A 26,266-nucleotide genomic window follows, 5' to 3' on the forward strand; every position below is an offset into this window, starting at 1 on the left:
TTAAGTGATTAGATGTATATAGTGAGAAAATAAATTTTATTGCCTGTAGATCCATGTACAAGAGGATTAAATAGAAAGGTGTTACAGTAGAGACCTAAAGCAGTAGTAATGCAGTAAAAGCAAGCTAAGGTATGTCACCAAGAGTATTCTTTTGTATTGGAACCTAAAGCTATTAAAACAGTCTTGGGTAAAACAGAAAAAAAAAACCCTTATCCATAAAATTCATTGCAACATGACTGGTAGACCATTAAAATTTCCTAAGCAAAATGTTTGCTGGTCTCTTTAAGGTCCTTGGTCACACAACAGTGCAGTTTTTCACAGATATACCATCTGTTAATATTGGCAGTGTCAGTCTGTTGAAGAGGCATATTTACATGATAGCGAATAATGGCTGTGTGATGGTAATTTTTCAAATGGCTGTCACATGGTTATTCTAAAACCGATAAATGTCTGAGTCTATTCCTATGGCTATAGCTATGTCCATCAAAATGGACAAACGCATGTCAGGTTTTTTGAGGTCAGTGATGGTTTTAAAAATGGCTGTGTACAGTTTTTCAGAGTCATGTGAATAAATATCATGGCATTCCTAATCCAATTCAGGTACCAGGATAGGGTTCCACTCCTAACTTTATTAGAAAATTAAATCTAGCACGTACAAGTAAGACACTTAACGTTTTTTATTTGCAATCCAGAAAATTACAACATGTCAGTCTTGCCTCAGACCTTCTTCAACCAATCCAAATGTCAGTGGGGAATGTTCTGCAGACTTTCTGTGAAAACGCTGCAGGAAAAGCCATGATGGGCTGGGGCTGCGGTTGTTACCGCATCACTGTTTTGCTGCAGCCCACTACATGGAACCTTAGCCTAAGGGAGCCTTCACACGGAGTAAACGCGCGTGTATTTTGCAAAATACACGTGTAAAAATAAGACTCCCATTGACTTCAATGATATTTTTTACACGTGTAAAAATACGCCTGTAAACATACGCCTGTAAAATGTCATTGAAGTCAATGGGAATCTTATTTTTACACGTGTATTTTGCAAAAATACACGTGTGTTTACTCCGTGTGAAGGCTCCCTAAGACTGACATTTCTGAAAAGCTTTGTTTGATGTTGCAGAATGTGCTGTGTTGTGTTTTTTTTTTTGTAAACGCCAAGAGTGGATTCACAAGGAATGGGAAATATAGAGCAAATTCTTATAATTCTCCTTGCTGCTAAATCCACTCCTTTGGCTCAAAAATAACACAGCCAAATCTGCCACAAAAAAACAAACAAAAAAATAAATAAAAATCTACTTTTCTACAATGTGTGGCCTGAAGCTAAGACTGAAAGCACATGTGCAATTGTTCATGCAGTTTTTGAGCCAAGGCCAGAAGTAGGTAGAGCAGGAAGAAATTATTGTTTTAAATAAAGACGGATTGGACCACCAGAATACCAGCGGATTCACTGGTAGGCCAAGGATGTAACAAAATAATGGGCTCCAAAGGTCCAGCAAAAAAACAAAACAAAGGTGTAACACGTAACGCCTAGGCTTCAGTGCTAAATTTGTAATGGGGCCTTTACCAGCCTAGTACCATTTAAAATAGTAGTATACTTTATGTGGCAGAGGAACCTTTGGGACCGCTTAAGGTGCAGGGCTCGGTAACAACGGCTACGCCCCTGCACCAAACTTAGAAGTGACTTTGGACCAATCTCTTGCCTCTACACACTTTTTATATAAGGGCTAGTTCACACGTGGGCAAAGGGGCGGATTTCGCTTCAAAATCTGCCCCTTTACAATGGTGGTCTATGTAGACCGCCGGGCTTTTTTTTTTCCGCTAGTGGCGGGCTGCCGCTAGCGGAGAAAAGAAACGACCTGCCCTATCTTCAGGCGGAAGCCGCTCGGCTTCCGCCCCCGGCAGCTCCCTCCTATGTCGGCTCATTCATTTGAGCCAACAGCGGAAGAGAGAGACGTGGCTCGCCGCGTCTCTCTCGGTGTCAAAACCCGCGCGGGCAGTTCACGTGTGAACTGACCCTAAGGGCTAATTTCATATTGTAGGCCAATGTAACAAAATTGACATTGTAATTCCATTTTATAATCTACTTCTGATTCCTGAAAAACTGCATAAAACCTGCATGTTCAATTCCAATGTCTTTGGTCATGCACTCATTGCAAACTAAAAGTATAAAATTATTATAGTTCTATATGTAGAAAACAAGTACCAATAGTTCTACTTTGGTTTTAAGTAAAGCTTCTTGGTCAGCATGGACGCAAAGCAGGGGACTTGTTTTTTCCCAATTGCATTCCGATCAAGACAATTTTCAACGGAGCGCAGCGACACTTTCCTGTTCACCAGTGTCAGCAATTCAGTAAATTCCAGCGACTGTCCATACTGTTTAAGTGCTGCACACAGATCCTGGATGTACCAGGACCCATTTATTGTTTCACGATGAGAATAGTAGCCTGAAAAAAAAAATAATAATTGTAAAATGCATTCATTTATGTACTTTTTATATAAAGAGATATAATAAACTAAAATATTGTATTTTTAACTCAGTACTGTTGTATGTTTTTTTTTGTAAAGTCACAAATTCTTGCCAGATATCTGGCAACATCAATATGTACTTAACTAGCAGAATAGAATTTACTGTGAGAGAGTGAAGGGTGTGGTCTGGGAAGACAGGTACATTCCAGCCAGGCACCTAAAGGGTGTATGGTGAGACCCACACCAGGGGGGTCAGCTGACTAATCAGGCCCTAATAACAGTCTGTGTGTGAAGACTAGGAGTGTGGCACCACACTGACAGAGCTGATCTCTCCATACCAAACCTACAGAGCAGGTACTGTGCCACCCGTTGTTGTTGCCAAGGTGGGAGACTGGTAGCCAGTCTCCTGTATAGTCAGGAAAAAGTGTTCCTATGTTTAAGTCAGTTCTCAGCCGAGAAGGTGTTTGTTTTTTGTTATTTGTGCCTTTACAAACGCAGTGCATGCATTACAAGTGAATAAAGCCTGAACTTCTGTGCAATCCAGTGTATGTGTCCCTGTTTCCCGCACTGCTACAAGCATCTATCTGAGCGATTCCCCACATTACACACAGAATTTTGCTTTTTTTCATGGGTCTTTCATTGGCGATTCTGATTCCTTTTTGTTAAAACCCCACAGCCAAATGTTATTTTAGCCTTTATAGAAAAATATTGAATTTTTTTTTTTTTTTACACTAAATAATTTAATTAATAAATAAGTAAATAAAAAAAGAGCAAAGGGTAGTGGGGCCTCATTCCAAGTTTTACTATTACGGTTTAATTATTACGCCCCTGGATATCCCCAATAAAGTGGAGAGATTGTTGACTTTTTGCAGTTTAAACTCAAAAACTAGGGGAGTTTTTACTAAGCAATCAAACATTTCCATTGAATATATTCCATCAAAAATGCTGAACAAAATACAATATGTTGCCTTATTTTGTCCGATGAAATTACAGTACCTGGCAGAGCCCATTGTAATCACTGGGACTATTGGGCAAGTTTAGTGCTGTTATGTTATTTAATATTATTTTTCTGTTTCTATAAAAAAGTGAAATAACATATGATGTGATCCTTGCAATAACTGCCTGATAATCGGAGAATTACAGATTGTAACTGCTTCTGTCTAATGTAGCTTGTGGTAGGTAAATTGAGGACAAGTTTGCTTCTTTACAATACAAATACTGATACCTTCTGCAACAGAATAACACATGATGAAATCAGCCCCAGCAGGCAGAGTATATACAGAAGCTGCATCTACTTCAACAGTATTTGTTTCAGGATCCTTGCTGTCAGTACAGTCAGTAGCCAAGACTGGCTCATCATGCTGAGCACCTCTGCACGCCTAAAGTAAAAGAAAGGAGAATAAAAGGGACGTCACTTTGTTTTATTAAAAAAAAACAACTTATAACTCTGGGCCATTGTACAGACTCCTTGATTATTCATATGCACATCCTAGATAGCAGTACAATGTCTTCTCAGAAACCAGTAGCATCTAGATTGTTGCAGCCACTAGAGGGCGAGTGGCCCTACATAGCCATATCCTCTTCCTGCAGAAGTCTCTCACAGATATCATTTCATCAGTGATTGATGAAGGAAAGCAAATTCCTGATGTGTGCAACACAAAGCAACCCAGTTATTGTGCACACTTCAAAGAAGTTGTAGTCAGTGTGCCATGCCATAACCTCCTACATGAAAGTCATACAATGCAATCCATAACCGCAGTCAATTAGTTTAATATATTTACATTTCAATGTGATCCTAATCCCTGACTATTTCGCAAAGATGATCCTTCTCTGGTGGACATGATTTTTGGCTAAACACAGGCCTAAGAGTGGTCTGCAGTAAGCCAGTTTAGTGGGGGCAGAAGATGCCTCTTGCCCAGTCTATGAAATCCATAAAAATCTATCCAGCTTTGTTGAAATTTATTCCCACTTTTGCATGTTTCGCTGTCGTAATATACTTTTGCATTTGCTTTAAGGTACAAATATAAATTTCACAGGTAATTTTTTCCCTCTGACTAGCTATCACACCTCATCTTAAGGCTGGGGTCCCATGTAGCGTAAATGCTGCGATTTGGCTGTGCAAAAACCACAGCGTTTTACAGTACCTGCAATGTGGATGGGATTCTGACTAATCCAATCCACACATTGCAAAAAAAAAAAAAAAACCTGTAGCGGAAATGCTGCAATTTAAAAAATGTTTTTGTAAAAAATGTTTTTGTAAATTGCAGCATGAAGCATTTGAAGCGCGCACTTCCTGACTCTTTATATTGGAATAGAGGCGGGGTCTGAGACCTGGGCAATGGTGGTCTCTTCCTGATACTTAAAGGGATATTCCCACGTCGCATACTCAGCAGTCTTCACTGCTGTAAAATCTTCTTTCTTCCTGGTTTCTTGCATCATTTGGTGGGCGGGGTTTCACATGCAACCTGCCATTTAGCTCCACCCCCAAATTCACATGTAGCTCCGCCCACCCATATTGGACTATGAAGTACAGGCAGCAGCAACTCCATTCTGTGTTACATACAGAGACTGCCTGTCTCTGCCATAATGAACACAAATGAGTTAGCCTGATAACTGGGAGAACAGAAGACAGTTCAGAAATGAACGCAGCTCCTCTCCTCTATCTGATAGCAGGAATCTAGGTCACATGTGGTGTAGACACAGGAATAGCTAGATACACAGGCTGGCTCCCGTGCACTTAGCCCCTCCTCCCTCCCCCCTGAAAGCAGCAGATACATCACTTGACTTTTGAGCAGATAAATCAAGGGCTGTGTCAACAATGAATTGAATAAAGTAAGATAGTGGACAAACAAAGCAGTTTTGCTGAAGCAATGTATTTAGGAAAAGTCTTACATCCACATTAACAAGCAGTATAGATAGGATCCTTGTGATGGGACAACCCCTTTAAGGAGACCGTTATCCTGCATACCTTGGCTTTCACTACACTTGCTCTTATTATTTTTTTTGTCTACCCCCATGACATTATGGGATGTATGGTTAGAACATGTATGAGTGATATATTGCTCAGTGTTATTCTCTAATCTTCTGTCTATACAGGGCTTGTTTGTGTGTTTGAGCACCGTTAACCCCTGATGATTCAGGGTTGTCTTTTTACATCTTTCCCTGATGAAACATGCATGTCGGGTGGTATGCTCAACTATTTTTATTTTTCCTGAGTGTTTTCAGGTTTTCCCACAGGGTGGCCTTAACGTAGGGACAGGGTCCTGTCAGGTCATTTACCATTAGGGGAATGTTCCTGAGATAGGCTTTTAGGGCTTAATAGTATCACACTCTGTCTATTTCCCTTTAGTTTCCTATCTGGTATTCCCTTTTTCCCCTGTATACCCTGGGCCCCTAGAATGGTGGAATTACCTGGTTATGTACCAGTGCATTACTATTAGCAACCTCCTATACATGTTGATCTAACAGATTAACCATTGAACATTTACCTGGATTATGAAAATCTTAGGCTTTCCAACTAAGCTTGGACATTTGTCTCCTTTGAATAAAGCAGTCAGTTGCCGAATTTCAAGTTTAGCATCATAGGCATACACATGGTTATCTTCTCCATGACTTAGGAAGACACAAAGGAAGCAGTCTGCATCACTGTGGTCACTTGTCGCCACTGGGAAGGTCATTTGAAAAGCAAAAAGGTACATTTTAAGTTTTTTTGTTTTTTTTATATCTATACCAAAATATAAAACTTGAGCAAAGCAGAATGACTAAAACAACCCGTACCATAGGTTTGGTTATAACACCAAGCATAAGAACTACTTGCTGTGTGTAGATCATAGACACAGGGTATAATAAAATCTAACACCTACGAAATACTAGCTTTTTTCTCTTTGAGTTTAGAAAAGGAAAAATATAAAAGAATGAAAAATACCTAAACCATTTACCTTTATGGATTGTCTCAAGTATGTCCACAGCTTTAAGGTTATTATAGCTCTTTACTTCAAACCCAAGGTCTGTCAACCTGAATAACATAATTAGTGTATTTTGAAAAATAGGTTTAAAAATATAATGTTCAATTATTATTATTTTTACATTTACTTCCATTATTACAAATTTTTGAACTCATAGGGTTCGAACCAACAGTGCTTTGATTCCACGCCTAAAGCTCACAAAAGGTGTGTTAAAAGGATAAACAGCTGGGTCCTCTTCATTGTGACTTTCCTGCCTTTTCTGTGGTTTTATGGACCCTTAAGGACTACCGAGGCCTGTTATTGGGACTTAGCGCCCCAGATAACCACTAAAGCCCAAAATATCACAGAAGATGCTTGGACGGATCCCGGGAGAGTTGAGGGATGGGGAACAACAGTGTTTATTTTATTGCACCACACCTGGAACTGTGCTTATTATATAGCGATGTCTGAAGATAGTGATTTGAGGGTAGTGAACCCAAAACCCTGCCAAACCTGAGATTTTTGGAATATTCGTAAACGCAGATTTTTAAGAACTGGTTAGTTCATCTCTAACAATATCACAAATTGTCACTCTACTGGCACCACTAGAATTCTGCTGTAATTTGTGGGGAAACCTAATAGTAAATATACAGCTTTCATACACCAGCATACAGAAATGAAGAATTATAATTAGGTAATTTAAGGCTATGACCACACAAAAAATGTGGCTTGAGATAAAAAAAAAAAAAAAAAAAAAAAAAAAAACCGCAGTGGGAAAAAATGATGCACAAAACTCAAACGCTTACATTTTCCTGATGCTATGCAATGTTTTGCATTTTGTCTCCTTCATATAAAAGTTTACAGAAAAAACAACATGACCCACTATGTTAACCAGAGCAAAGGTTGCTGAACTAGATATTGAAAAGACATTTTTACTTTTCCATCCCATAAAGGCCAGTAAAAATAAAGAAATCCTGAAACATTACTGTACTACACTACCATTATTTTTTCCTGTAGGTATGCATTTAACATGGGACAACAAGATGCATATGCTGCAAAAAAAAAATTTGAAAAAAACAACAACATACAATTCCATTCCCAGCAGGGACTTCTGCAAGCCTCATTCAGTTCAATAATTTTCAGTTTCAGAATTTTTGCTGCATCTAAAGTCATCATTAGGTCAGGGAGAAGTCTCATCCATACAAAAAAGAAAAAAAATGCAGAGGGATTCGCCAAATCCCTTAATCCACATCACAAAGTGACAATTTGATAGTTGGCAATTTTGCACCAGGTTCACCACTTTTCCAGAAGTAGTCAAAGCTAGGGGAGGAACATGGTTGGGGCTACTGCCTGCACCATATTCATCAAACATTTAGGCCAACAAAATGGCTTAAGTATTGGCAGAATGTATGGCAGTCATACAATAACACCTAAGTGCAAGTGCAGCCTCTTCATGAGCGGGGAACATCGAGGCCATCATAAAATACATCGGTCTTGAGAAATTCCCCCAAAAGGTTCCTGCACTGCAGATTCTGAATTGCAGAATGTCAATTATTGCTTCAGGTTCTGCATTGCAAGAGTTGAATGTCCTGCCAGCTGACCTGAAATTGTGGCTGAAAGCCATTGCAAAAACCAGATTTTTGCATGTTTTTGCCATAGTCAGGTCCACTGTGTAATGTACTGTGCTATAGAAAGAACTTCCAATTTTATTGAATTCATACCTTCTGTGAAGATTATCTCTGTCAGTATTTGTACCTCGTCTTTCTGGCAGTGTTAACTGCCAAAAAAACCAATCGTGGTTAAAGATCAGAGCCACGCCTCGCCGTTTTTTTGTCATGTCATACTCTGCAGCTGGGTCCAGTGCTTGAGACCTGTGAATATGAACACATGACTTTTTGTTAGACTATTTGAGTACTACATGAATTCTATAAAAGGCCAAGTATACTTTTGTGTAACACGACATATATCCGTTTTTGCAGCTACTTTAAGTTCCTTTTATATTAGTTTATGTCACAATGTGTCTTGTCTAAGATTTAGTTATAAAAATTTTACATGTGCCTCTTAGAGATTTGCTGTGAAGGAAGAGTAAATGGGAAATATGAACAGGATAAATTTTTAAAAAATATAGCCTGTGCTCTGGGTTAGATAGGAGCAATAAGATAAGGCCTTCTCCCCACTCCCACAAATTCTCAATCACATGAATCGCAGGAAACCAACTACAAAATACCGTGCTAGAATACGTTACCTGTGGTCCAACCTGAACGTAACGGAGACCTGTTGGAGATGCCATCAGGATAGGGCATGATACTATATATTTTGTGGGGCTGTGTCATCTAGGAGTTTTGGAAAAGGTGGTGGTCCCAATACAGAATTTTTCCTATGTGCAGATAGCTAATGACCCCCCACCCCCTCCCCCAATGCTGCTGTTTTCGATGCTACCTGGACCAAACGACACTAAGAATCTGGTGAGCTTTCTAGGTATAGTAGCCAGAATAGTAATAAATAGACTTTGGAAGTCCAGCAATCCTCCCACTATGACAGAATGGTTCCAGGAAATCCTCCACATTCAAAGAATAGAAGAGGTCTGGTCCTCACCACATGTGAATGCTGAGGCCAATCAGCCTAAGGAAAGGAAGTTGCGACGTATGTGAATGACATCTTGATTCCTTTCCTTAGGTCCCTGACTGGTCTCAGCGGTCATGTGCGATAAGGACTTCTGGCGAGCTGGACCGGACAGTGACCTGGGACACCGGAGTGCTGGGGACAAGTGAGTCTGTTTTGGTTTTGTTTTTTTTTTCACCGTCCCTGGCCTCCAAGAAAATAAAAAAAAGATTGTATTTCCTGGACCACCCATTTAACTGAAAAGGTTGAATTTATATACAGTGAAGCATATGTAGTATACATCATATCCAGACATTGGTCTGACCCAGAGTTTTTTCCCACAAACTAAATGCACACACATTCACAATCAAACATTCTATAATATTTAAACATGTCCTGGCAAATCCTGACAAGTTATATTGACCTCTAATGGAATCAAGTTCTATCAAGATAGTCGTATACGTGACTCAAAGAATATTACTGCCATCAAAAAATGGCTGAAGGCAAAAACATTTAGCAAAGATATACTTTCTACAATGCTCATACATACATTTTCCAAATATGATGCATACAAGCCCATTTCGTATAAATATCTAAATTAACAGATAATCTGTATGACCCCACTAAACGATACAATCCAGGAAAATAAACTATACATCTTTATTCAATACAGCATAAACACAAATATTGGACATGAATAAAAAGCAACTGACAAGCCATGAGTGAATCAATCTCTCTCTCCTGTGGTCTGTATACTTTATATTAGTATCGTATTTATCCACGTCTGTTGTGGAATTAGTATTAGATGGAGCAGGGTACTGGCTCTAATATAAAGAAGATGAACAATGAAACCTATATGCATGTAATATGTACCGTAGTTAGGAGAAATTTCTTTGGGAGCAGTTAGCCCCAGTAATGCACAGGTTATTACGTATACACTTGCATAAGTGTATATGTTTGTTGAGCGTCTTTTATATTAATGGTTTTATGCTGTATTAAATACGTATAAATTATTTTGCCTGTAATCTGTGTGTTGCATCTTTATTGGGGCAGTGAATATGTATACCACATAGAATGTACTAAGTAATGGTATAAATATCCTGGATAATTTGATAAAAACACCAACTCACATTGTAATGAAACCATCTGGCTCTGTGATCCCTGCATCTCCATCCCCATCTAGGAAAAGTAAATAGAAATTCTCAAAAAAGGAGAAAGTTCATTGTATGAAATATTTTACATGAATGTTAATATACGTAAATACATTTTGCAGTATTTTTTATTTTTTTTGAGATATGCGATGGGGCACACCTTCAATTTTGCAGTATTTGACAGGTATAAAAGTGTCATATAATAAATAAGTTGTGAAAAAGAGTACGTACTATTGTCCTATGTGATTTAGGCCCTAGAGAGATTACAGTATACAACAGTAATGATGTAATCTGAATTAATTATATGCTGAGTTTGTTTGATTTTCCATGCAAGACGTTCCCTGTATGAGATACATTTATCGAATAGAGTTGTGAAGGACAACAAGACCAAATATTCTGTACAGTTTTGATAAAATAAGTCTACTGTATGTACTTAGGTTACCATACTTGTTTAGTAGAGGAGGAGTGAATCTCCCAAAATTTGTTTTAATGTCAGATAAACTGGCAGATTCAAATCAAAAGTGCTCTGAAAAGACATTTATTAGAATTTAGGGCTGCAGAGTCTGAGTTAGTCAGGACTAGTTTTGGATCAAATTGAAAAAAGTTACTGACTTTAACTTTAAAATAAATGATTAAGTTGCTGCATATTAAATGATATTATAAAATTATTGAAATTTTGTGCGTCCCACCACCACATCTCTGGGTCGGAAGCAAAGGTTTGTCATAAGCAGATGATGGGATCAGCAAGTAAGGCCCATGGCAAGAGTTTTTGTTGAGCGAACCCCAACAAATACTGCTACTATTATACTTGGGGTGGAGTGGCGTGAGTGTCTTTTAAGACCCCAGAGTATAATTATCGGTAGCCCAGGATAGGTGAGCGAACATAAAACGGTGTTACTCACCACTCCTGGACTCCTGTGCAGTTCTCCATTGTCTTTGGGCCTCTGTAGTGATGTCACATGGATCAGGCTTCTGTAGGTGGTGTACCCTAAAAATTTCAGGTTTTGCTGAACCTTCAATCTTTGCAACAAGCACTGTTGGGGCCATGATGGGACATAATACTGTATGGAGGCCGCTATGGAATATTATACTCTGTGGAGTGGCACTATGGGATATTAGATTTTATTCTGCTTACTTATATAGCTGCATCATATTACGCACCACTTTACAGATGTTGTCAATCATTGTCCCATATAGGGTTCACAATCTACTCCCTGGAGGTCACTTTGGGACATTATAGTGATTCCCTTTTTGTATAACCAACTCCATCTGGAGGGACTGTCCTCCTCCATGATGCATCCCTGGTCTAGGGCTAGCTTCTTCAGACTAGCCAACCTGGTTGATCCCCCATTCCTGGAGCTCAGGGTATTTGACTATTTTACCCCAGCAATAGACATCCCTCAAACAGAGTGGTTCCACTACCGACAAATTGCGGAGTCACTACTCCTATTTCCTTTGAGAGGTTGTGCCAAGCAGGTACTTTTACGAAAGACCTGATCACCACAATTTGTCAACTTCTATCCTCTCCTGATAGTCGGCCTACTCCTGTTTAGATATATGACCCTTGGTTGGCCAATCCCTCCTGCTCACTGGCAGATTTGGTCCTTGACATGTAACACTCAAGGAGATGCAATATAAACTATTAATGCATTGGTATTACACCCCTGCCCTTCTTCATTCCCTCAACCCCACAATCACCTCGGTTTGCTGGAGATGTAACTCTGCGGTGGGCATGCTCTACCATATATTTTGGGTCAAACATTTCTACTGAAATGTTAATAAAAAAATTACAATTGGAAAAAACCCCACATACTCCCATATTTGTAATAGTCACAGTGTTGCTCTACTGCATAAAGCCAAGAATAAATTACATAAGGAAAGCATTATGTGTACTCTGCTAAGTAAACACTACCTTTATTCTCTAGTATTCTTCTGCTGTCAATTTCTTCCTGACCTGTAAACATAAAAATGTTCATATTGTTAGGAAATGACGTGTACACACAGCACAAGAGTTATTGTCAACATCCTGAGCTATTCAGAAACTTTTTTTTCTTCTTAGTATTCTTATCCTTTTACCCATATGACTGGCAACATCAATCCCTATCAAGTGTCCATTACACAAGGCTTGTTATAATGCTTGCATTGGCAATGCAAAATCCGCAGCAGGCCTCCAACCATAATGTGTTATTTATAGTACTGGTCATCTCATATTGGGAAGAAAAACCCCTACAGCTCACCATCTGCACACCCTCAAGTTACACCCTTGTTCCCCGATTTACACAAAGATGATATAATATTAAAACAACTTGTCTTGTGATTTTTGGTTCCCTATTTTGCTGCTAAAACAGCTGTGATACATAGAGAGACTCTGGTGGACCTCTTAAGGCGTCTTGTGGTATCTGGCACCAACATAGCAGCAGCAGATCTTGTAGAGAGGGACCTCCAATACATCTCAAAAATGCACATTCAAACGGAGTTTGGGAATTTGGAGGCCAAGTCAACACCTTGAAGCTTTTGTAATAGGAAAGCACTGCCATTAGGAAATACCATTGCTCGAAAGCCATGTGTTTTCAGACACAGAGATATCTAACGCGTATCTGTTTCAAGCCAGGGCCACACATTGCGAAAATGCAGATTTTGGCCATGGTGACAGCTTATCCCATTGGCCATGTCGATGGCTGATCCCTTCCACACATTGCAGGGAAAAAAAAAAAGACTTTTTTTTTTTTTTTTTAATCACAGGTTTTTGTAAATCACAGCATGTTATTTATACCTATAGAAAAGCTGACATTTTTCTTATAGGTATAATAGAGGCAGAAAGTCCGCAGAAGAAAACTCTACTGACTTTCTGTGAAAAATACTGCAGAAAAAAAATACAATGCATTTCCAGTGAGGTCTTTTCTAGAGATTAGCTGCATGGGGCTTTAGCCTTACTGTCATTTTTTTTTTTTTTTTTTTTTTTTTTTTTACCTAGAACCTGCCCTCCCCATACATCTCTGACCTAATCTCCTGCTATGTAACCACACGTAATCTGTGATCCTTTCTAGACCTCCTATTCTGTTCTTTACACAACCGCCTCCAAGACTTTTCCCACATATCTTCTATACTCTGGAACTTGCTACCATAGCGCATAAGACTGCCAGTCCCCCATCACAAGCTTCAAGAGGACCCTGAAGTCACCTTTTCAGGAAGGTCTACAACCATCAATAACCCTGCTGCCACCACACCACCACCCAAATAGTTCTTCCCACACTTATTGTCTCTATGCCCTTTCCATCAGATTGTAAGCCCTTGTGGGCAGGGCCCTCTACCCACTGTACCAGTTGGTCGGGTCGCTGTTAGTATTGTACTTGTGTTGTTTATTATACGTAAACTCTCAAATGTACAGCACTATAGAATAAATGGTGCTCTAAAAATAAATACAATAATAAAGGTGGTACACATTGCAGCACTGCCAGAGAATCTGCATTTGGGAGAGGTTACACCATAAAACATAAGGTGCTGCTTTGTATCTAGTTTCTGAGCAGCCGAAGGGGACACACATATAGAATATACCTCACTCCTAAATCCTCAGCTGCCCGGCACACTATGTCTCCTCTTCACACTTTTACTACTGGAGAGTACCATATTGTTTCCGTTCATTTTGTGGACACACACATTAACCTAAATTCATTAAGTGTAAAACAGTCTATGCAATATCCCAAGTGAAGAGACATGAGATTATTACTCCAGGCTGAGTATGGCTGAATAGTGTTTTGAGGTGGGCACGGTAAGGTAATGCCGCTTGTATACTGTGAAGTACTAGATTTTGCAGATAGTTCTTAGCCTTTTCTTATTGAATTTAATAAGCAATAAAGCTTGAGACTTTTCATTTATCTAGAGACCAGGTAAATAGTAGTTATTTTGGTGGGGTGTATATAGGATGCTCAATGACTTTCATGAAATGACTATATGGCACTAGGCTCTCATAAGACCACTCTCAGCATACGTGTGACATTAAATAACCTCAAAGTCCAAGATATAAAAAAATAGTCTGCATAAGCAATTCTCATATTACATACACATACCTCTAGAGGTCATCCGTGTTTTAACATGTATATATTGCAATAGGTTTATGTTGTGCAAAGTTTTGTTTACAATTGATATCTGATTATCATGAGTCATTGCTATTTCATGTTGTTCCCAGCGCACTAAAAATGGACTTTCTACCTTCAGTGCAATAACTTACAGGAATATTTTATTTCCTTTTATACAAAACAGCATTGCCGTCAAATAAAACTCTCATCCATAAAGTTATAAAAGATTAAACTGTACAACAAAGAGGAAAGTGAAAATACTACTGGCACAGTACTAGGCCACAGTTGCTTAAGGCAGTGTTCACACTACCGTTGTATTCCATTATGAAGGCGTCCGTTTAAAATAAATAAAAAATTCTGAACATTAATGGACACTAACTGATGTTAATGTGTCCATATATTTAACTGATCCATTTAATGGATTAGTTAAAAAAAAACAAACAAACAAAAAAAAAAAACGGACACACCAGCATCAGTTAGCGTCTTTTTTTATACTGTCCATTTTTTTTGTTCCATTTCTGCTTTCTGAGCATGTGCAGAAAACAACGGACACAAAATAACAGTCAGTAACTGATGGCTATCAGTTACTGTCCATTATAAGTCCGTTGCCCATAGACTTCAATTGTAAAAAAAATAACAGACACTTGCCGTCCGTCAAGAATCCCAAATTCCAAAAAACCCCAAGGTGTAGACTAGCAGTACAGATGAGGACCAGAAAATCGACCCACTAATAGATCCAAGTCTCAGGAATTGCGCTTCCACCACAGTGAGAATCTGGCATGGCTATACAGCTTATTACACTTGATAAAGGGCTGTGCTAAGCCCGAAACGCGTATTGTTGTTTTGCTAAATAAAGCCGATTTGATTATCATTGTGGTGGAAGCGCAATTCCTGAGACTTGGATCTCTTAGTGGGTCCATTTCTGGTCTTCATCCGTACTCCTACTCTCCTGTTGGCAGATTTGCAGGCAGGGGCAATGTAGTGATGCCACAACATCATGCCTGCTGCTCCCAAGCCGCTGGCAGCAAAGTCAGGAGTGGAATCCTGGGAAATGGGGGAAGTGACTAGTGAGTGTATTTTTTTTGCGTGTATGCTATAAGGAAAGGACATTATTTATAGTGTGGAATCATAGTGAGGATGGACACCAGGTCAACAGAACCAGGAAAAGAAAACCAGTCACATCCTACCATTGGAATAACCTTACTGCCAAGTTCCTTCAAACACTATGTGGAAGTGTACCTAGAAGAAATGATACGGTTTTGAAGACAAAGGGTGGCCACACCATATATTGGTGTGATTTTTATTCTCTTTTGTTCATTGACAAAACCAAACCATTAATATTTCTAGATTTGAAAGCATTCTTACACTAGGTTCACACTAGCACTCAGCAGTTTGGATCCACAAGGGGACCTGAAAGACGGAGAGCCTGTCTATTTATAAAGCGCTTACCCGTGGATACCATAGACTATAATTTGGGGTTTCCATTGATTTTATATTGAAACCGGCAGAAAGAAAATTCTTCCTCGCAGGACTTTTCTCTGCCAATGTTAAGCGGAATCTCTTAGAGACTCTAACACAGATGTGAACCTGGCCTTACTTTGCAGCATTTTTTCCACACCTTCCTAAAACTTTTACTTAGTCCTGCATGCCGGGTGACCTTTCACATTTTATAATTTATAGCATGTTTACTCACCTTGGCCTTAACAGACACAGTAGGAAGTACTTCACAGAAAAAATGTTATGTATATGTTACAGATATAAATATTTTACTGCATCTCAAATAAGGCTGGGTTCACACTACTGCTGCGGGGTTTCCATCATAAACCCTGGTGAAACTGGATAGAGGACGGCTTGCCGGCGGTCAGCTTTAATACCCATTCATATGAATGAGGTTTTTAAAGGTGACTGCCAGTGTCCATATGCGGCCTCTCTGCCTGGAAATCGTTTTTGTTGCACGCACATAAAGTCCGCAACTGTGACACAGTAGACTAGCTCTTCATCTAATATTTGTTTCCTGGAGTGTATTCCTGTTATTCAAGTCCCAAGATGCTGCCAGTTGTACAGCCACTAGGCCTACATACGGCAATACTTTCCAAGTAGCACTATCTAATGTTAACATAAGGGATCTTACTAAATAGGCAGGAGGCTGTATTTTGTACAATTCCGGAAATTTAACATTCAATGATAAAGCAAAAAAAAAAAAAAATAGGGACCCCCCCCCCCCAATAGAACATATATTGGAGTATATTATACACCTCACCTGGTACCTCTCCAGGCAACACCTTTTCATAACCAACATCTGTGGGTGCTGTATCAGGTACCTTGGGACGAGTCGCCTTCATAGTATGCACCATGGGTACTGGTCTTTTGCGCTGTGAATTCAGCACAGTATGCTGCTCTGCAGCTGATTTTGTCACCTCTAAAGACAGAAACAAGACAACGACTTATAGCTAAAATGCCAATACATGCGTGTGTCTTGGCAAAACTTTTGAGGCCCATATTTACTTTTTTTTTTCTGAAGGATATAGGTCTTGCTCATATCTAAGCACATATATATGTGTGTATTTAGATATATCTATATATCTCTTTTATATTATCAGTTTAATTCATGGTGTTTTCCCGTGGACACAGCCATAGTTAAATATCAAAATTGTATAAATAAATAAAAAAAAATTACAGAGATGTAAAAGATTTCAGTTTTCTGCACTATATGTAAAGAGTCTGGCATACCATGTAGACCTGCTTATTCCTGTTATACAGGTCTAAGTAAAAATGCATTTTGCTTACACTATTGATAGTTTGAATGCAAGCAACATAAAGTGAACAATTTTCAAAGACAAAAGAATATTAGTACAAGATTGCTTTTTAGTAATATTCTTTGTGTGAATTAGCAGCTAGAGCAAAGATTCTGTATGATGAAAACAAATGGAGTAATGGTATCTTGGGATTCATTCATCTAGCAAGAAAGAACCTGAAACCATTAGGAGATGCACCTGCCACTCCTTATTCCAGAGCAGTGTCATCTAGTCACAAGAGACTGGAATAAGAACAACAGGACTAGATAGCACACACAACGTACACTGCTGTCATAACAGCTCATTCACACTGGTCTTTTTTCTTCCATATAACTGGTTGTACCAAACTACTGCTCAACAAACCTGGTTCAGGCAAGAAACAAAGGGCATGTCAATAAGGCAACATAAATGTTTACACCAGACCATACATCTAAATAAAATCCATTATAATGTGTCAGTACTGCATCACACTCACTTAAAGGGGCTCTATCACTAGATTTATGTGTTATGAGCTAAAGATATGCCTGAATAGCCTTTAAAAAGGCCATTCAGGTGCTGCTATTAGTTTGTAAAAAGAACCCCCTTATTTGTTCATTACCGTGGAAATCGATATACAAATGAGCTCGATCGTGCACAGTGGGCGTTCCGTGCACCCCTTAGTGTCATAGCTTCTGGACACCCACCGTTCTTCCTGCTGCCTCAAAGTCCCTCTCCTCCTCAGGCATATCTTTACCACTTTATCTTTTAGATTTACGTGTTATGGGCTAGAGCCCCTTTAACCTATAGGCATAATGCCATAAAGCAACATTTTTCCTCAATGGTTCTGAGAATAAGTTGGGCCAGGGTAGAATTTGCCTTGGCCTGACAGATTTACTATAACTCATGCCAGAAAGATGGTGTAAGTTATACCTGAAACCCATGGCAGTCCTTAACTGGTATTGTTCTCAATTCAATTCCCCAGGGTGAAAATGGATTAAGACTATATTCAGATGAACACCAAACAGCCAAAGTCAGGAATGGATTTAACAGAAGGGAAACAGCTAATTGCTTACTTTGTATTTTCCATTCCTTTTTAAGACACTCCTGACTTTGGCCCAAAAAAAAAAACACCAAAAAATCTGTTACACAAAAAAATAAAAATCTGCGTTTCCAGAATGTGGGGCCTTAGCCTAAGGCTGCTTTTACTCGACAGAGTTTCACCAGTGAAACTCTGTCCATGCGTGAATCGTTTTTGCCGAGCTGAAAACTATGCCAGAAAGAACCCAAGCATTATGGAGTCCCTGTCTTCCAGTGAATTACTATGCTATACTATGTAACAGTAGGCAGGGACTCCTAGCATCATAACAAATATAACGCAAGATGTTCGCATCCCGGCATAGTATTCAGACCGGTAAATACAGCTCACACATGGGCCGAATTTCATTAATGAAACTTTGGTTGTGTGAAAGCAATCTAAAGCAGGCTCACTAAAAGGATGTCATATGTTATTAATGTACCCCCTATGCACTGGATAGGCAATAACTGTCTGATTGGGGAGGGTCTGATCACTTGGAACGGATCTCTTGTGCCCATATGCATGGAGAGGTTGGTTGTGCATTTGCAGATGCTATATTTACTACTATGGGACAGCTGAATGCTGTTCTTGGTCATCTCTGGCAGCTCCATACATAATAAATGAAGAAGTGCTGCATATGTGCGGTCTGCTGCTTGGTTCAGACTGAGGAATGGAAGCTATATTCTCATGACTGGAGGGGATTCGAATAGTGGAAAGTGGGTGCTTAAAGGGGCTCTATCAGCAAAATTATGCTGTAAGAGCCCCACATATGCGTGGGCAAATGTTATTTTAAACCTCCCCCCCCGTTTTAAAATAAAACCATAAAAGCATATTTGTAAGTCATACCCATCGTGCACGGTGGGCGGTCCTCCACGGTCTGACGTCATCTTGCTGCCACGCCTTCCTCTTCTTTCTTCTTCCAGAGACGTCCTCCTGTCCTGGCTCTTCCCCGCCTTGATCTTCTGTTCTTCCAGCGGGTTGTGTTCAAATCCTGCGCGTGCTCCCTCCATACTCCCTCCGCAGTATCGCTCGCGAACTTCTTCATTCATGGAAGAGAAGAAGATGATGACGGCGGGTAAGAGCGAGGACAGGAGGGCGTCGCTGGAAGAAGAAAGAAGAGGAAGGCGTGACAGCAAGATGACCTCGGACCCTGAATGCCTGCCCACCGTGCACGATATGTATGATTTACAAATATGTTTTTATGGTATGAAAAAAAATTAATAAAAATATGATTCACAAAAAAAAAATGTTTTTATGGTTTTATTTTAAAACGGGGGGGGGGGGGGGGGTAAAATAACATTTGTGGTGCCTGAATAGCCTTTTTAAAGGCTATTTACGCATATGTGGGGCTCATACAGCATAATTTTGCTGATAGAGCCCCTTTTTAAATGACCAGAATGACCTCTATTATAAGATAACCAGGCAGAATGAGAAAATACTTTAATTACTTACTGGAAATAGGGGCGTGTTTTTAGTATACAAGTTAAAATTTGCACATAGGTGGCATGTTTGTGCATGAAAAACTATAATGAAAGCCCTGGAGCACAAGGTAGCTCCAGGGTTACAAATGAAGACAAACCAGAAATTCTGTGTGGTATATAGTATAGCAAAAGACCGGCACTGCATATTTACTGACCTCCACATTCCTGTTTCTCAACTATTCTAACCATTTTTCTCTATAAGCAGAAAGAGGATCATTTAAAAGAAAGTCAACTTTTATTGAAAAAACAGCCCGTTCCCTTCACAACAAAAAATTCACATCAAAAGCATAGTTAAAATACCTGGCATCCCATCTAATCTTATATTAATTTGTATAAATGCTACGCTTCTTCTATGAAAAGTTATTTGAAATGTGACCCTTTAGATGGAATAAGTCATAATTGATGATGTAGTGATTTCAATGGCAGAAATGTTACTGCAGATCATCACAGTACAATAGACTATCTATATATGTCACAATTGGGGACTGAGATAACTAGTGTATGAGGAGCTTGATGTAAGTTATTGATATACACAATGCTCCTGTGCACACACACATACCTAATGCTAATGTGGTTTTCATAATGTTTCTTTTCAAGATTTAGTGAAACTTTCAAGAGTCATCTTTTGACTAGATAGTCCCTACTTGAGATCTAGGGTTGGATTTATCATTCCCTCTATGCCAGAGGGATGATATTGAGGCACACCATCCATAAAATGGTTGTCCAGGCCTAAATCTTATTTTAAAAAAACCATACTCCTCTGTCCCTTGTCTGTCCAGCGAGGTCCTGTCCTGAAGCTCCGTCATTTTCTTCCAGCAGAGGTTTCTGCCGCACAGGACACGGGTTGTCACTACCTGTGACGTCCCCAGGCACCTACCTTAGGCCACTGAACCCGCTGGTGAGTCAGTGGCTTCAGCGGAGGGTACCCAGGATTTCATAAGAGGACTTCTGTAAGAGAAGACAGCTGAGCAGCAGGACCGGACTGTGCTGGCAGATGTGGAAACTTGCAGCAATTCCGTAGGTATAATTGTCATGCTGTGATTTACAAAAACGCAACGGTTTTTGAACTCCGTTGTGGATATTTTTCTGCAATGCACTTAGCAGGTACTGTAAAACACCACGGTGTTTACGCTACATGGGGCCACAACTTTAGTCAGTGTTTCACTTGTTGAGGCTAGCAGCCCAAGGATTGAATACAGCTATAACTGCATCATGTGCATTGCCTGGTACATCTTATACCTCTTCAGTACTGCTACAGCACATGTCTGCTTAGGTCCCACCAGCCTATTAGAATTTCTCAGGCCGGGTTTATATAATGCTTTCCTCCACAAAAATGTACAGCACTTCATGTATATTGTCATTGCTCACTGTTCCACATAGGACTCACAGTCTGTCTTTGGAGTACGCCTGCGGCTGGATTCACAACTGCGATTGTTGCCCATTCAGACATTCTGGCCATCATTTTACTTAAGCAAGCAGGAGGAAACCAGGTGGACCCCATTATAGTCTATGGGGTAAGCGCTTTTTCAAGTGAATTAGGTATCTGTTTGTGGGGTCCCCAAGCAGACCCCATGAACGGAAACCTGAATGCAGCTGGACTGAATTCAGGACCACAACAGTGCTAACCACTGAGCCAGCCTGCTGTTTAACTTCCATAAGATTAGCAAATATTTACTGTACATGAACATGATTCATTGTCCTTATTAGCTTTACCAGTATATTGATAGGCCTGCTACAGTATACATGACAGGCTGATGTATGATCTGTAATATACAAGGTATGTGCTAAACAGTCTCACTGACAACTGTACTGACCTGTAGATTCACTGGACATGCTGGTGAGCTGATCCTGACTTGAGGAGTTCTGGAGACGTGCCAGCTGCTAGGAGTGTACTATTTGGAGTGTATTATGCTCTTGCTACAAGAAGTATATTAGTGCACTCTCCCAGCCTTGCAGGTAAGCTTTCTTTCTTTCGTCAGTGACTTCCTCATAGAGAGCAATCTCCACCCAGCCGGCCATTCTCTCCCCTCCCACTTCTCACTCAAGCAATTTGGCTTTCTCTCGCCCCTTCCTCCTTCCTCCCCGTGAGTGCCCTGAAGTAAGGCTGGAGTCACACATGCACGTTTTCTGGTAGTTTTGGAGCACTGTTTAGTAAACTTTTTGAGCCAAAACCTGAAGATAATTTGACAGCAATGGGGTCTATAAAAGAAAGACCTTTATTTTTCTGCTGGATCCATTTCTGGCTTTAGCTCAAAAACCTACATGACAATGCTGCAGCTCAGAGTGGGTTAAAGGGAGTCTGTCACCAGGGATCAGCATGTAATAGCAGTTAGCGAGGTGAGACTCCCCTGAATGTAACACTTCAACCCCCCTAAAAATCCAAACCTCCATTGCTGAGATGAGTTGTTTGGAGCCCTAAGGGCTAGTTCACACGTGAATACGCGTGTGCATATTCTGTCGCGGCTGCTGCAGTGCACGGCATCCCGTTGCGGTTTTCAGCTCCATATTAGGCCCAAATGAGTGGGCCTAGTCCGGAGGGTGTTGTTGTGAGGTGGACACCGCGGATGAGCCTCGGAATCCACTTGAAGAAAGGGCATAGACCACCATTGTGAGGGGGCGAATTATGACGTGGATTCCACAACAAAATCCGGCCCTTCTTGCCCTGTGTGAACGGGGCCGAAGGGTGGCTCTTGTTGCTCCAAACTGCTAGACCCCATGGCAATCTAGTTTGCTTCCTAACCTTTCTTGAGTAGCAGGGTTGTGGTAGTACAAGCCCCCCTCCTCCTCAATAATAAGAATTGACAGTCAACCTCAATGTGCATGGAATAAGGCTAATAATAATAATAATAATACATTTTATTTATATAGCGGCAACATATTCCGCAGCATTGTACAATTTGTAGGGTTGAAGGACAGACAAAAAGATGCATTACAAAAGAAAGTTATTTCACGCAATGGGACTGAGGGCCCTGCTCAGAGGAGCTTCCAATATATGGGGTACACAAGAGGTAGCAGCGGCGGCATCGGAGGTAGCATTGCTTATAGAGAGTAAGGCTACAGTGTTTATTAAGGGTAACCAAAGAAAAATAAATTAATGAACCAATAAATGAATAAAAACTCAAAAAAACATCAAACATGCATCACAATAACCGTTTAGAATTAACCAAATCCACGCAGCAAAGCCCACTAAACATTACTATGACAGTTCTTAAAAATCAAGAAGGGAGGGGAGACTTCTCGACTGCAGAAAAATCAACTGTTTATAAAGGGGTCCTCTTCCCACCACTGACTGACAGCTGCCAATCAGAAAGATGCTGAAGAAATTCTGACCAGAGACTTTTGCAGCGCCTGTAGCATGTTAACCTCAAACAAAACTGAATCCCACTACCCAATAAGTATAAGAAATAAAGTGGAGGGGGGACACACCGAAACAGCCCAGAGGAGTCCTAAAACGTATAAATTATTAGCAAGGGGAGGGGAAAAATTAAAGAAAAGGGGGAGGGGGCTGCACCACAATGTGTCCCCTTGTCAGAATGCTAAATTGAACTCACACCTGGTCCTGTATTGTTTTGTTTATGACTCCTCTACAAGTCATAATACACCCGGAAGCGACGGGACAGCTTCTTCTTGCTGATGAAGAGCATGGAAGACCACAGCAAAGCCTACTCTTCTGTGAGGCCTCTGGATCTGATAAAATAGCCACCGCTCAGGGAATTCACTTTATCTCTCACAAGATATAGCAGAGCTGTCCGCTCCCTGTGACGTATTTATGGGTTTTGGGCCTTTGTTCCAGTTTTGGGCCCTCCCTGTTTTGTTGTTTTGTGACTTATGTTGCATTTTGGTTTTGCCTGTTGTATTCTCTTTGCTTATAAATAAAGAATTTATAAAAAAAAAAAAAAAAAAAGATATAGCAGAGCTGGATAGGTTCTTGCCACAACCAACACAAACACCCCTTTACCCCTTATGGGCTTCATGGTTACATGTGACAGACTCAAATTTCAAATTCAGTTGAACTTCATCTGACAAACCTGGCTCTGCTACATATGTCGCATTAGATGAGGCAAAGCCAAGTCAGTAAGGTGCAGCAGAACCATGCCTGCCAGATACAGCAGTAATGATTCTGTCACATGAAGCAAATGCAAGAATGTCATATATAGACTAGCCGATTCTGTTACGCTAGGTTCACACTGACATCACTGCGAGAAACACAATTAGCAGAGAGGTTGATCGCTAAAACAGCCGTTACAGACGGAACCCGATGTACCCCATTGACTATAATGGGGTCTGTCAGGTGTCTATTGTTTTTAAACTGGAACCAGCGGTTTCCGATATATGCAGCAGAGAATAATCTGTCACATACAGCAATCCAAGATTCAAATGCAACAACAGATATGTCAACTCACCCGGTTTCCCAGGAGTCTTTGGGTTTTCAGTTCACCTCACCCGGTCACAGAATGGATGGCCATGTTCACGCTGCTGATGCTTCACTGTGAGGTCACCTCAATGCAGTGAATATTAATGTGGAGGAAATTGTTGGGGATCCCCTATCAATTTAGTTTTATTTTATTTATTGTGATTACTGTGATTGTTCTGACATCTCAGCAGCTGGCTAGGACGCCATATAATGAATGTGTTGTTGGAGTCAATGATCCCCCTGAGCTCCACTTGAGGAGAAGTCTGTAGACTTCTGACTACCTTCATAGCTCTCGTGGTTTTAGAATTTTGCAAAAAATTAAGATTTTCTTTTTCCCGGCATGTTTAACCCCTTCCCGCCGATGGCATTTTTTGATTTTCGTTTTTCGTTTTTGACTCCCCTCCTTCTAAACCCCATAACTTTTTTATTTCTCCGCTCCCAGAGTCATATGAGGTCTTAATTTTTGCGGGACAATTTTTTCTTCATGATGCCACCATTAATTATTCTATATAATGTACTGGGAAGCAGGAAAAAAATTCAGAATGGGGTGGATTTGAAGAAAAAATGCATTTCTGCGACTTTCTTACGGGCTTTGGTTTTACGGCGTTCACTGTGCAGCCAAAATGACATGTCCCCTGTATTCTGTGTTTCGGTATGGTTCCAGGGATACCAAATTTATATGGTTTTATTTACATTTTGACCCCTAAAAAAAATTCCAAAACGGTGTTAAAAATTTTTTTTTCTAAAAGTCGCCATATTCCGACGGCCGTAACTTTTTTATACATAGGTGTACGGGGATGCATAGGGCGTCTTTTTTTGCGGGGTCGGGTGTACTTTGTAGTTCTACCATTTTCGGGAAATGTTATTGCTTTGATCACTTTTTATTCAAATTTTTATCAGAATTAAAACAGTGAAAAAACGGCGGTTTGGCACTTTTGACTATTTTTCCTGCTACGGCGTTTACCGAACAGGAAAAATATTTTTATAGATTTGTAGAGCGGGCGATTTCGGACGCGGGGATACCTAACATGTATATGTTTCACAGTTTTTAACTACTTTTATATTTGTTCTAGGGAAAGGGGGGTGATTTGAACTTTTAATACTTTTTATATTTTTTTATATTTTTTTTTACTTTTTTTTTTTTTTTGCATTTATTAGACCCCCTAGGGGTGTTGAACCCCAGGGGGTCTGATCACTAATGCAATGCATTACAATGCTAATGCATTGCAATGCATTGCAAAAAATCATCATCTCTTTTGCAGGCTGTATACACCAGCCTGCAAAAGAGACAATTTGCAGACTGGCTGGGAGCCCTTAACAAGGCTCCCGGCTGTCATGGCAACGGGGGGTCGGCCCTGGAGCATGCTCCAGGAGCCGGCGATCCCTGCCAAAATGGCGGCGCCCATGCGCCGCCGGGAAGATGGCGCCTCCGGCGCCTTTGACAGCAGCGCCGGAGGGGTTAATGCCTCCGATCGGTCCGGGGACCGATCGGAGGCATTAGAGCCGGTTGTCTACTGCTTAAAGCAGTAGACACCCGGCGGCTATGACGGCCGCCCGGCTCCCGGGCGGTCGCCATAGTTACAGACCCGACACGCGCCGTACTATTACGGCGCATGTCGGGAAGGGGTTAAAATTGGCAAACTGCCAATTTGGATTAAAGGGGTTCTATCATTGGCAAAAGTCATTTTTAGCTAAGCACATACTTGCGTAGCCTTTAGAAAGTCTATTTCACACCTACCTTTTGTATGTAAATTACCTCAGTAGTGTTTGAATAAGTCCGCTTTTATTCACATGCTAATTAGGCTCCAGCATGCACAGGAAGTTGTCAGCCAGCTCTCCTCTCCCTGCTGTGTGTGAGAGCGGAGAGGAGGAGTCAGCAGCAGCCTGTGCTGTATACACAGAAGACAGTGCACGAAGAGACTTCGGGGGTGCACGGAGAAAGCTAATTAATATATGAATAAAAATGGTCTCATTCAAAAACTACTGAGGCAATTTACATACAAAATGTACGTGTGGAATAGTCTTTCTAAAGTATGTGATTAGTTAAAAATGACTTTTCCAATGATAGAGCCAATTAAAGGGGTTTGTCAGCACGCTGCCTGGAACAGATCAGATAATATGCAGATGCCTGTACAGAATGGACTCAGTGTCATAGAGAGATAACAGACCAGACTTTATCAGCAACCTGCAATTAGCTGAGATAAGGCTGCTGGCAAGAGCAGTGTAATCTAGTATATGAACATAAATTCATAACAGTTGTAAAACCATGTCATTCACCAAGATAA

General features: G+C 40.4%; 1 protein-coding gene across 2 annotated transcripts; it reads right to left on the reverse strand.

The window, feature by feature from the left end:
- Nucleotides 1-28: 28 nt before the first annotated feature.
- Nucleotides 29-21,517, reverse strand: CASP6 (caspase 6). 2 transcript variants are annotated; one of them, XM_075286769.1, is made up of 9 exons: nucleotides 21,382-21,517; nucleotides 16,498-16,656; nucleotides 12,074-12,115; nucleotides 10,141-10,189; nucleotides 8,131-8,280; nucleotides 6,404-6,480; nucleotides 5,954-6,129; nucleotides 3,691-3,844; nucleotides 29-2,443 (listed from the first exon to the last, which is right to left on the reverse strand). In XM_075286769.1, exons 1-9 carry the CDS (start codon nucleotides 21,398-21,400, stop codon nucleotides 2,211-2,213), a joined length of 1,059 nt encoding a protein of 352 aa, XP_075142870.1. In that variant the 5' UTR covers nucleotides 21,401-21,517; the 3' UTR covers nucleotides 29-2,210. The 2 variants fall into 2 exon arrangements, with proteins under 2 accessions (XP_075142870.1, XP_075142878.1); XM_075286777.1 differs by lacking the exon at nucleotides 16,498-16,656 and having other exon boundaries at nucleotides 21,382-21,516.
- Nucleotides 21,518-26,266: the final 4,749 nt, after the last annotated feature.

This window comes from Leptodactylus fuscus, chromosome 1 (assembly GCF_031893055.1).
Source record: "Leptodactylus fuscus isolate aLepFus1 chromosome 1, aLepFus1.hap2, whole genome shotgun sequence".
NCBI lineage: Eukaryota > Metazoa > Chordata > Amphibia > Anura > Leptodactylidae > Leptodactylus > Leptodactylus fuscus.

Bases quoted from the DNA above. Each gene is read 5' to 3' on its own strand.
- CASP6 (XM_075286769.1), bottom strand. The intron at 12,116-16,497 runs GTGAGGTGTATA...TTATGTTTACAG, and splicing joins GTTGCCTGGAGAGGTACCAG to GTCAGGAAGAAATTGACAGC. The intron at 3,845-5,953 runs GTAAATGTTCAA...CTTTTACTTTAG, and splicing joins CTAAGATTTTCATAATCCAG to GCGTGCAGAGGTGCTCAGCA.